We start from the raw sequence: 11,699 nt of genomic DNA on the forward strand, positions 1-11,699 counted from the left end.
GCTTTCAGGGAAAACCAATCACCTTCAAGACCGACCTTGTCTAAAAACCTCATTCAGAAACCAGCAAACGAACCAGCATGTCTCCTATGCTCCACACCTGCTTCAGCAAACCATCTCACACCCATAACAGGTCATAAAACGCTGACTTGAAGACTTCTGACAGTGGCTGATTTACGCACATCATGCACTATCGTCAAAAAAAGCGGAGCTGTCACGTCCTGAGTGTGTCTGCGTCAGCAAAGAGAAGTGGGATAAAAATGAAAAACTAACACAGCAAGGCATTGGAGCTGATAAGTGTCCAAAGGATGAATTCAGCATGAGCCAACTCAGAGTAACTCGTCTAGCGTTAAGAGCTCTTTGTGCACTTAAACTCAGCACGGGTGCACATTCATATAAATATGGTAATGTCTTAACAGCTCGGGACGGGTAAATCTGAGTCCCATCCTGTCATCTCGACATCTGCTGAGATTATGCTCAGTGGCAGGAGCCATTATCACCCCAGTACCGATGGCAGACCAGCACTGCTTGTCCAAATAGACAGTAAAGGTGTTTGTTACGAAACTATCAGCACACAAAGTTAAATGGCACATCTACTGTCACCTTAGACTGAGTCAATAGAAGCAAACAACTCAGAGAGCTCAAGATGTGAATAAAGAACGTTGTGTGTGACCTGTTGAGCCACCTCTGAATATAAAAATAATGATGAAACGACAAGGCATCACATGGGGTCGGATATTTGCAAAGCAGGATTAACAGAATTGGCTCAATAATCAAGGCTGGAAAAAAATGGGTTTACTTTTAATTTCAAACCAAAAACTAAGGAGGAGGAATCACACAAGGGCTTTCGTTTTTAATTATTGGCGTGTTTTTTTTTTTTTTAGAATAAAACAACATCCACTTCTATGCTTTCATATATGACATTTTAGCAAACCGAGACATGTTTACAATTGTGTTTTTAGTTGTTTGAATAAGTCAACAGGAGGGGGCTTGGGTTATATCTGCCACAGCCATAATCTGAATCCTGCAGAGGATGGCATTTCTGCATAAAAAATGTATTTTACTTAATTAGCGAAAGACTAATGACAAATGCTGCAGCTCTATGCTTCAAAATGCATGCATAAAACAGATTAATCATTCCAGTAGTTTCTGCTCTCCAGACACATGAACATCCATGGAAAAGACAGCACCAAAGAGTGAAGTATCAAAGATGTTTGTCATTATTTCCAAACTGCTGATGCAGTGTCATGCATCTCCATCACTGGCTGCACATGCACCAAAACCACACAGCATGCAGCTGCATGACAGCAAATGACCTAAAAAAAAACATTAGATGCTCTTATTCTCAAAGCATAACCCCGATCTATGCAATAGCCTGCATCAAGTGTCTCGTGCGTGCAGTTGTGGTCTCACCATGTGTCTCGTTGTAGGGCGGCACGGTGACATCCTGCAGGGTCTCCGTCCAGCCCTCCTCCTCCGCCTGCGTGTGGGACAGACAGCCCGGAGGACCCGCGCCGCTGCTCCCCCCGGCTCCCCCACCGAACGCTCCATCCTTCCCGCTTCGCTTCGGATGATGGTGCTGGTGCTGCGGCTGCTGCTCCTCTCCCACCTCGGCGATGCAGTTGTCGGAGTCGGAGTCCCCGGAGGTGCTGTAGAAGGGGTTGTCGCTGCTGTCATCCCCGGACTCGCCGAAGACGTCGTCGGATATCTGCAGGCTCTCATACCGGGAGCGGGCCGCTTCCAGGAGAGACAGCGCCTTCCTCCCGCACTCCGCCATCTCTCTCGGTAGCGATGCTCCTCACCCGTTCTCCTCCTTCTTCCTGTCTCCTCCTCGGCGTCTGACGGCGGAGCTGCTGGTCACGATCTGTGCAGAAGAGTGCATGAAACTCTTCCGGTTTTTATTTTTTATTTTTAATAAATATGATTTATGTTCCACCTGCCCCTGTGGAGCTTCTGCTTCAAGCAAATATGGAAATAATTTCCCTTTACTGAGGCTAAACCTACGGATAACGAAACCACACGCACAGCATCCGGGTTGAGGAGCGACCAATTATCACGGAGGAAAAAGGGAGTAAAGTAGTGGGTCTCTGCCGCTGCATCACCTGACACCGAAGCCTGCAGCCCTCAACCAATCAGAGTGCACCTTTCAACCCAAACCAGGGGGAGAGGTATATGGAACCTCCATACTGGCAAAATGTGAAGCCACGAAAGTGCCCAAAATAAAATATGTTAGAAATGATTGATTTATTTAAAGCATTAAAAATAACTGAATGCTGCAATAAAAGTTACAAAACACATCAAACCCATTTCAGGTACAAATTGATACACTGATTTGAAAATAAAGAAAGTGAAAAGAGGTTACCTTTTTCTTAACAGTGTCATTACTCATACTTAGACTGTTTTTTTTGCAGGAACACATAAAGTACACACGTCACATTAGATTCCTTACATATAATTATCAACTAAAATACCCACTTCAATTAAAATCGTGTTTTCTGTATTTTTAACATGATCTTGTAACATTGTTTACAGGATGGAGGACATTTATAAAAAATTAAGATAAAAATAGTTTTTCCGAGTATTTTTTTAATTCAAATTGTGGTGAATCAGGAGCAGATGAAAAAAAAATGCAGTTTGAAAAAGATTGCAGTTGTTATGTACAAAATACAATTGGCAGGCCACAAGCTCCTTGCTCAGCTCCATTCTGATGCATCCACTTGCAGATCCATGTACATGTTTCTATACCTCGCCCCAACTGGCATCTGGCTCAAAACTGGAGATGGACACAGGTTGTTGTTTTTTTATACTAAATACAGCACAATTATAATTAAAATACCAATGAGAGCGGTTTTATAATGAATCAAAAGATGATTAAAGTGGTATTTGATTCATTCTGTAAAAGCAGTTCACATTTATTTTGCGACTACAATTTAAATTCTCCTGCTCTTTAGCTTTTCTCTCATTTTGTTTTCTATAAATAAATTAAATTACACAACTTTTACCATCTGTAAAGACATGTGTTTATTTTTGTATATATTTTAGTGGAATCTTTTTTTTTCTTTTAAATTTTTATTTTCTTTGTTACCCTGAATACACTCAATCATTTGAAAGCTAAGCAGTTTTATGCCATGATAGCCCTCAGAAAAGAGACAGTTAGGCTTACCAAGTGCTGTGAGTCATTGTAACCATATGGGGGGTGCTCTTTGGGTTTTTTCAAGTGCTAGCCCCAAGTCCAAATGCTGTGTGTCCAGTAAGGAAGGGTATCTGCTGTAAAACTGAAGCCAAATCCCGAATGAGTCCCAAAGGAGTCACATAGACAGTGGACAATATATTTTTGGCACAGAAGGAACAACATACATTCATCCTGCTTGTATTTATTTGACAAATTGAACATAAGGATTTATTTTAATAACGGTATTCTGAATTGTTTAGTTTTAGAATTGCAGTAAAACTACAAAAAACTCTCACCTAACAGGGGATAAGCCTTAGTTTAAATCCCATCAGGGACCTTTCTGTGTGGAGTTTGCATGTTCTCCTTGTGCATGGGTGGGTTCTCTTCAAGTACCCTGGCTTCCTCCCACAGTCCAAAAACATGCTAATAGGTTAATTGATGATTCAAAATTGTCCGTTTGTGTGAGCATGTGCGATCGTGTGACCGTGCAACAGACTGGTTAGCTGTATAGAGTGTACCCCACATATGCCCAAGAGTAGCTTGGAAGAGCTCAAACAACTGTGACCCCAAAGGGAATTCAGTGGGTTTGGAAGATAAATATTACACAGTAATGAGCCAATATTAACCATATGATTTATATTTAGGTTTACATTAGGTCATTTCTGCAGCAGTTTGATTCATTTTTAATGATCATCATTAAAAATTGAAAGCGCTTTTCTTTCTTTTTTTCTTTCATTTAAAAAAGATATTTAAAGGGCTTTAATGAAAACCACAAAGCTTAAGACAGCATTATAGAAGGTCAAAATAGAAATTTTGAAAAATAACCAAATTGCTGAAATAAAAATGCAATTATAAAGTAGCAAAGCAAAACAGTGTTAAAATGTGAGCTCCTTTTTTTGTCCATATCTTCCAAAATTGTAAACAAGATATTGAGGTTATTATTTTTTTTTTTATAAAACACTTATATATGAGAAAATTCATACTCTAAAACAATTGTTTCGTTTTACTCTGGAGCAAAAGATAATAAGCAAAATGTGTGTTCATCCATCACACATAATGTTATGAATGGCTGCTTTGTAATTAAGAAAAAAAAATCTTACTTTTTTGTATGGTGTCAAAATAGAGCCTAAAGTATTTTTTTAACCAAAAAAAATATTTCATAATCATCACTTTAAGTTCCGTCAAGCAAACATACATATATCAGTGTTAGACAACAGCTGCATAACCATCACGACCAAGCCGTGTACTGTTTTGAAGTACCAGCATCAAGCTGCAGAGGGCGCTTTAGGTCCCGTGCGTTGGTCATTATTCTTCTTCGTTGGTATTCGTGCCATGTTTGCGGAAGCTAGATAGGAAAAGCTAGCTCATAGCTTGTCACTTTCATCCGACAAAAAATAAAGTCTTCCTAATTTATATTTTACAATCCAAAATGAATCTTCCAAAGGGACCAGATTCTCTTTGCTTTGATAAGGATGTCTTCATGAAGGTGAGAATTAGTTTGTGATTGTCACGTTTTAATACCTTCACCTTGTCCGGTAGCAAAACTAAAGGATGTGATGTTCATGATTGCCTGACGTCGTTAAATTACGTTAAGACTTCAAACAATTGTGAATGAATAAATTAAGCAATCTGTTGTTGTTGTTTTTGCTGGTGGTATTGAACACAATGTACACGTAGCCCAATTAGGTTTAACAATATAATATTATTTTTTTACAGTATTATCAAGCCAGGTGCAGCTTTTCTCTGTTGACACGACACAGTGTGTGTCATCGAATTAAATATTAAAATAAGACCGAAAACGCAGTTCTTCACGTTTGTTTCTACCTTTGTTCCGTTTGTTCAGGATGACTTTGATGTTGACCAGTTTGTGGCTGAGTGTCGGAAGCAGGTCCAGCTGGAGGAGATGAGAGAAGATCTGGAACTCTATTACAAGTTACTGAAAACTGCCATGGTAGAACTCATCAACAAGGACTATGCAGACTTTGTCAATCTCTCCACCAACCTGGTAAGTTGTCTGATCTGTTCTGGCAGCCCTAGAACTAGAAAATGCAGGGAGGGGGTAAAATGTAAGAAGCAAAATGTTTTAAATAAATCAAAACATCTACGACTTTTGTCATAACTAACATTTGACAGAACATTTTCAAAGACTTGTTTGTTTTAATATGGGACATTCTAGCCAACTTTCCATTTACCCTCACATCATATTTTTTACATTAGGTGATATTGGGTTATTCTTTGGACAGTAATTTTGGTATACCTACCAACCTAGATACCTTTGGTATCCACCTACTGTTATTCATCTGCATTTTTTTTCTTTATTTTTCGTTGAAATGTTTGCTTTTTTATTTTTTTAAATAATTGACTACAAAAAATTGTATGCATATTCAAAGGTTCTCCTCAGGGAAAACTGCAAGTGTTTTTGTACTCTGACAAAACTACGATGGCTATTTCTGAAATCCAGTGTGAATGCACACTTTTCATGTTACTACCCACTGATTCCTAACTTTAAAAGTGCATCAGTTTGGTGGATGGATGGATTTTGATCTCATCTGATTTTTTTTGTCTCAGGTGGGAATGGACAAGGCCCTTAATCAGCTATCTGTGCCTTTAGGACAGTTAAGAGAGGAAGTCATGGTATGTATTATCAATAATTACTTTTCAAAAGTCCTGTTTTAATGTTTATGTATGTTTCTGGCTCTTTTTGCTCTTTTAGAGTCTGCGGTCCTGTGTCAGTGAAGTAATACAGGCCATTGACAACGAGCTGTCCAAGCAGGATGATATACAAAAGAAAAAGGTTTAGTGGCACATTTTGATTTAATTTGTGATTAAAAACTCATCAATACTAAATCACATTTTTTTTATCATATTTTGTCGTCTTTGTTACCTTTAAGTTAACATGTTTTTTTATTGCCACATGTAATAAAATGAGTTTTCTTTTTGGTTAAAACACCAAAAACTTGATATTATTTCATTCTGCTCAATTATCTAATATAGAAACTATCCAATAATTCAGTTTAAATATATGCATTTTTTTTCCTTCACGATAGGATTGTGTTTTGAGGTTGATTCAAGTCGTTCGTTCAGTTGAGAAGATTGAGAAAATTCTCCACTCACAGAACTCCAAAGAATCCAATTCTCTGGAACTCAGCAGGTGGGGAACTCATTGTCTGTCAGTGCAGGAAGTTGTACTATTTTACAGATTATTATTTAATCGTATGACATGTTAAATGCCAGAATAGTCCCATGGTTAAGTTAACCAGAGTCAGGGCATGGTTTGCACAAGTATTTTGCTGGTTTTCTTTGGTTCTTTTCAATAATTTAAGAACTTTGTAATAGATAGACGTCATTAAAATGTTTCGATCCATGTGTTGACCACGAGTTTCTGCCCAGTCCCTTGTTAGCAGGTCAGATTCTGGAGAGGATCGCTACAGAATTCAACCAACTTCAGTTCCATGCAGTGCAAAGCAAAGGCATGCCCCTTCTGGATAAAGTCAGACCAGTAAGCAGCACTTATGGAATACTAACAAAGTGAATCCATCTAATAACAGCATGTCAAAGCTCTGAATGCTCATCCACCTCTGATTCGCTATGAAAGCGTATTGCAGGGATCACCTCGATGCTGCAGCAGTCACTTGAGGGTCTGTTGATTGAGGGTCTGCAGACGTCCAACGTGGACATGGTGCGTCACTGCCTGAGGACGTATGCTACCATCGATAAGACACGAGATGCTGAAGCTCTGGTGGGACAGGTTCTTGTCAAACCGTACATGGATCAGGTAAACACCCAAGTGTCACCTTCACAACAGCGGTTAAGCAATAATTTGGCAATTTTTCGGCTTGCAGGAATAAAATGAATGTATCTGAGAATCTGTGCTGTTCTCAGGTGATAATAGAGGAGGCAGTGAAGTCCAGCCCAAATGGTCTCCAGCTGATGTACTCCAGACTCTTGGAGTTTGTTCCTCTTCACTGCAGACTGCTCAGAGAAGTGACTGGAGGAACAATATCCAGGTGATTAAGAGATGATGTTTGCAGATTTAAAGCATTTCATTATTTTCTGTCATTTCAAACCTGTGTTATAAATGACCGCACTTTTTCTTTTGTCTATGTTATTTTTAATGTGCATCCTTTACTAAAAAGTGTCGTATTTTTCTCTTGTTATACTAAATTTTCCATGTTCTATTCTTCAGTGACAAAGCTGACACAGTGCCGGGTTACGATTTCCTGGTGAACTCTGTGTGGCCAGAGATGATAAAAGGAATAGAAGAAAGGCTGGCGTACATCTTCAACCCTGGAAACCCTGATATTTTCTTTGAGGTACTGCTGCCATGCTTGAGGTGCTTTTAGAGTAACTTGGTTAAGCCTGTTTGAAAGAGAAAAAAAACACAATTTTGATCCTTTTTGGTTTCCCCTAATGATGTTTGGATGTCATCCTTTTCAAGCGGTACAGCGCAACGATGGAGTTTGTGCGACGGTTTGAGAGGCAGTGCAGCTCTCAGGCCAGCGTGAAGAGGTTGAGGGTTCACCCATCATATACCAGCTTCCACAACAAATGGAACCTACCAGTTTACTTTCAGCTACGGTAAATATTGTCATTTCAGTTTTATAGAATTTTTGTTTTAAATAAGACATTATTGTGCAGCCATTTTTTGATTTGAAAAAAAATCTTTTTCTAAGTGTAGCATTTGAAAATTTTAACGACATTTCTGCAAACTTTGATTTTCCCTGACTAGGCAGTTATCTCTACAAGGGCTTAAAAGACTGTATTTGACAAAAAATAAATAAAATAAAAGCAGCCTGTTAGCATTTTTAGAAAAATAAGAAAAGCTATTGGAAGCCGAAGCCCACGTCATCAGAGAACTCCTTTTTACTGCAATGGTCTGTCGAAGACCACAGAAAAAACATTAGAGAATTAGCAGTATGTTGTATGTTGTATAAGGACCCACTCCTATGAAAATGGTGTTATAACCCTTTAAGCACCCAACCAAGACAAAATCAATGAAATTCTTTTTTTTCTTTTTCTGTTGCCTATTGGCTTGAGGGAGTAATACATACAACGTTTCTCATCTGTTTCCTATTTTTGCTCTACCGTCTGGTTAAACTGGTAGTTAAACGGTTAACAGGTTCTTGTGGCATTTCTCTGATGATGGAAGACAGTACTGCCGCTCTTCAGAAACTACGTCCTAGAAAACAAAAAAAGTTGTTGGTTTTTTTGGCTAAAAATAAGGGCATAATCGTAATTAACAGACCACTGGGAACATGTTTAAAATAGATCAAACAATGATTATAGTGCCACTCTAAGGCTTTGACAGGCTGGTCATTGATCTGCTTGAAAAAGGAACAAAGTTATCTGCTGCTTGGGAATTTTCCACCGCCCCCACAGACCCACGCACAGCGTAAAGTACAAAAACATACACAGCTCTGCGTCAAAGCAAAGGTCTAGTGGCCCCGTTTCACAACGATAACCCCCACTGTTTCGCCTTTCAGAGCACTCAGAAAATTTCCAATGCGTGTTTCGAGCATGATTGTATTCAAAATGCAAACTGTCACACAGTGTTCTGTGCACACTCATTTGTTTTGTTTCTAGGTATAAGGAAATAGCAGGACGGCTGGAAAACTCCATAAGTGATGGATTAGAGGCAGCTCCAGGTAGGCCTTTATGTTCCACCACAAGCCATTATTTAGCAAATAAAACCCCCACAATAATCGTGTCTGTTCATTCTCAGCTGGAAGCACATACCATCTGCAGGTGTCTGAAGTGTTGTGGTCTTGTTTGTTGAAGTGCTGGGCAGACAAAGTGTATCTGCCCCCTTTGACCCATCGCTTTTGGAAGCTCACACTCCAGCTGTTTTCACGATATGCCCGGTTTCTTGATGAGGTAAAACAAAAAAATCATTTACTACTGGTCACTACTTTTTAATTAATCCAAACACTAATTAACGTCATTGATGGTCAGGTGTTGACAAAGAGTCCTCCCGTTGAGGGGCCAAAGGAGCAGGCGAGGCCCCTGCCCAGCTCGGCTTCCTCGACGTCCAGCCGGACTTCCATGGATGATGGTGGCAGTGAGAGCGGAAGCCCGGCTGTTCTGTCCACTAAACAGCTGGTTTACATCGCCGCTGATGTGCAGAAGCTGCAGGAGCAGGTGGAGGCAAAACTAACATACACAAAGAAAGAGTTTATTGCACTTAAAACAACAAGTTTTGACTAGTTTTTTTAATGGTTAAATAAAAACTCAGATTATATATTTCCTTTGCAACATTTATCAAAAAGATGAAACCAAAAAAGCTGAAAATGTGATCAGAAAATGCAATAAAAGACTCCGTACGATCTTACGAGTCAGAATAAGGAGGAAAGAAATACTGTGATTTAAAGGACAAAAGTTTATTCTGTCCTGGTTTTTGTTTCCATGTGCAAAATTGATATTTAGATCCCACAACTCTCTGAGATGGTCAGGCAACGCCTAGAAGCCATTGGATTCAAGAACTTTAGTGTTGTGGAAGGTAAGTTCTATACATGCAGGCGACAATATTTTTGATCTTGTGTTTTGAGTCTTTTTAAAAAAGTAAAAAAAAAAAGTATTTTGTTTATTGGATTCTTTTGTCATCATTTAAGCTTCTCTTTGACTTCTCTTCTTTGTCAGACGCTCTAGCGGACTCCAAGTCTTGCCTGTCGAGCAGCATTCCCTCCCTGAACACCAGGATGACGCAGCATCTGACCGAACGCTGCTGCCGCTTCCTGAAAAGTGCCTCTGAGGTCCCACGTCTGTACCGCAGGACTAATAAAGTAAGCAGATGATCTTTCCCCTATTTCATTATGTGACATGAGGATGATGCCTGTTGTTCTCTGAATTACATTACCCTGAAAGCCATACATTTGTAATCAGGGGCTCATTTTTCCTGATTAATCTCTGTATTATGATGATAAATCCTGTTATAGTGTTTAATAAACTTTTATTTGAGTGTGACGGAGCACTACAACCATCAACACAGGGTAAACATGGTTGCCCGCCTTACAATGCAAACTAGGAATTTGATTTTAGAAATGACTAATTTTGTTTAATGGTGAGCAGAAGAAGTAAAACAAAAAAGCCCAGAAGGGTGCGAAAATTGACAAACAGCCAATATTTACGGCCATTTACTAGGCCATAAAAGAAAACGTGAAACTATTCAAAATCTCAAAGACCATATGTTGTTAACCCCCCCCCCCCCCCCCCCCCCGCCCCCCCTTTCTCAAAGGATATGCCGGTGCGTGCATCCGCATACATGGACAACGCATTGCGTCCCCTCCACCAGCTGTTGACCGACTCCACGGGGTTGGTCACCCCCGTTACGGCACAAGCATGGCTGCGAGTGGTGTTGTCTGTCTGCACGCAGAAGTAAGCTCCAACACACAGTCTGTAAACCCACATCCACACTTACTCCTGAAGCGTTAGAAAGAGGGTTACCTTCTGTTTTTCATCTTGTTCTTAGGTATTATGAGACAATATCAGAGGTGCTGAGCTCAGTAAGAAAGATGGAGGAGAGCTTAAAGCGGTTGAAACAGGCCAGAAAGGGGGCAGCGGCAACTACAACGACAGGAGCAAACGGGGGACCCACAGATGACACCAAGATTCGACTTCAGCTGGCTCTCGATGTGGAATACTTGGGGGAACAGGTAAGTGCAAAAATGAACACACAAAGACATAATTAAGTTAAGTAATAGAAGCAATACTTAATGTAGGCAGTGCTGCTTACAAATGTCAGCTATTGTTCCATTGTAAAGTTATAAAAAAAGATTGTAACTTGTGATTTCTCTCTCTCTGCTGCCTCAGATCCAAAAAATGGGTTTTCAGCCAGAGGACATCTCCATGTTTTCCACTTTGATGGATCTTGTCAAAGAAGCCCGAGAACTTGCCGAACAGAACCAGTAAAAATGTGAATCCACATTGACCAAAGCCTCCCACTCTGCTCCGGTAAAATAGTTCCAGGATCATACAGGTGGAGAGTTCAAGAGCAGACACTACTGAATCTTTATGCAAACCTCAGAGACTCTGAAGAAACAATTGAAGATGAGATGTGGAATGTAATGCGGGTTGGAGGAATGCTTGGGACAAAATGGGATTCTGTTGTGTGGGGAAAAATGCTTTTCTGTTGTGCTGTAAATGTTCAGATCTTTGTAAAGGGAGAGTGTTTTTGTCCCTCGCATCGGCTACTTTATTTTATAATAAATGCTTATTTGTTACAAAAATATGTTTCAGGTTAGCTTCCCAGGGTGTGCAATGAGCTTAATTCAGTGTGGGTGCTCAGGGAAGACTCTTCACGCTATTGCCTAACTACGTAGCCTCAAGGGGGCCCAAGTCTGAGTCTCCCTATGCAGGTCCCCAGCCCGGATATAATACAGGGTTATGTCAGAAAGGGCATCCGGCGTAAAACTCTCTGCCAGTGCAAATCACTCCATACATTTATAAATTGACTTAATTCTCGCAAAGTTGTCCATTTGGTGCAGTTATGACAGGTACAATAGCACTAGTGCTCCATTTGAGTTTTATCCCCTGA

General features: G+C 40.0%; 2 protein-coding genes across 3 annotated transcripts in view; one reads left to right on the forward strand and one right to left on the reverse strand.

Moving 5' to 3' along the window:
- Positions 1–5,120, reverse strand: part of pgbd5 (piggyBac transposable element derived 5) — a 23,378-nt gene extending 18,258 nt beyond the window's left edge. Inside the window, exons 1-2 of one of the 2 annotated variants that reach the window (XM_078932175.1) lie at positions 4,994–5,120; positions 1,411–1,861 (exon numbers count right to left, since the gene is read on the reverse strand). In XM_078932175.1, the coding sequence (XP_078788301.1) occupies positions 1,411–1,774 (364 nt within the window). In that variant the 5' untranslated portion in view covers positions 1,775–1,861; positions 4,994–5,120. Of the gene's footprint in view, positions 1–1,410; positions 1,862–2,001; positions 2,141–4,993 lie in introns of those variants that run through there. The other variant, XM_020709491.3, reaches the window with a different exon arrangement.
- cog2 (component of oligomeric golgi complex 2) lies at positions 4,483–11,391 on the forward strand. The gene is made up of 18 exons (XM_023963229.2): positions 4,483–4,655; positions 5,013–5,174; positions 5,738–5,803; positions 5,883–5,963; positions 6,217–6,320; positions 6,560–6,668; positions 6,765–6,944; positions 7,052–7,176; positions 7,356–7,482; positions 7,608–7,747; positions 8,753–8,814; positions 8,892–9,043; positions 9,122–9,307; positions 9,593–9,665; positions 9,806–9,948; positions 10,401–10,540; positions 10,635–10,818; positions 10,976–11,391. The coding sequence occupies exons 1-18, from the start codon at positions 4,599–4,601 to the stop codon at positions 11,072–11,074; spliced, it is 2,190 nt and encodes a 729-aa protein (XP_023818997.1). The 5' UTR covers positions 4,483–4,598; the 3' UTR covers positions 11,075–11,391.
- Positions 11,392–11,699: the final 308 nt, after the last annotated feature.

Source organism: Oryzias latipes, chromosome 15, assembly GCF_053564925.1.
Source record: "Oryzias latipes strain Hd-rR chromosome 15, Olatipes_Hd-rR_3.1".
In the NCBI taxonomy this organism is placed as follows: Eukaryota; Metazoa; Chordata; class Actinopteri; order Beloniformes; family Adrianichthyidae; genus Oryzias; species Oryzias latipes.

Excerpts from the sequence above, each read along its gene's own strand:
- cog2 (XM_023963229.2), top strand. The coding sequence starts at position 4,599 with ATGAATCTTCCAAAGGGACCAGATTCTCTTTGCTTTGATAAGGATGTC. Across the intron at positions 8,815-8,891 it reads TGGATTAGAGGCAGCTCCAG|CTGGAAGCACATACCATCTG; the intron begins GTAGGCCTTTAT and ends GTTCATTCTCAG. Across the intron at positions 9,666-9,805 it reads GAACTTTAGTGTTGTGGAAG|ACGCTCTAGCGGACTCCAAG; the intron begins GTAAGTTCTATA and ends CTTCTTTGTCAG.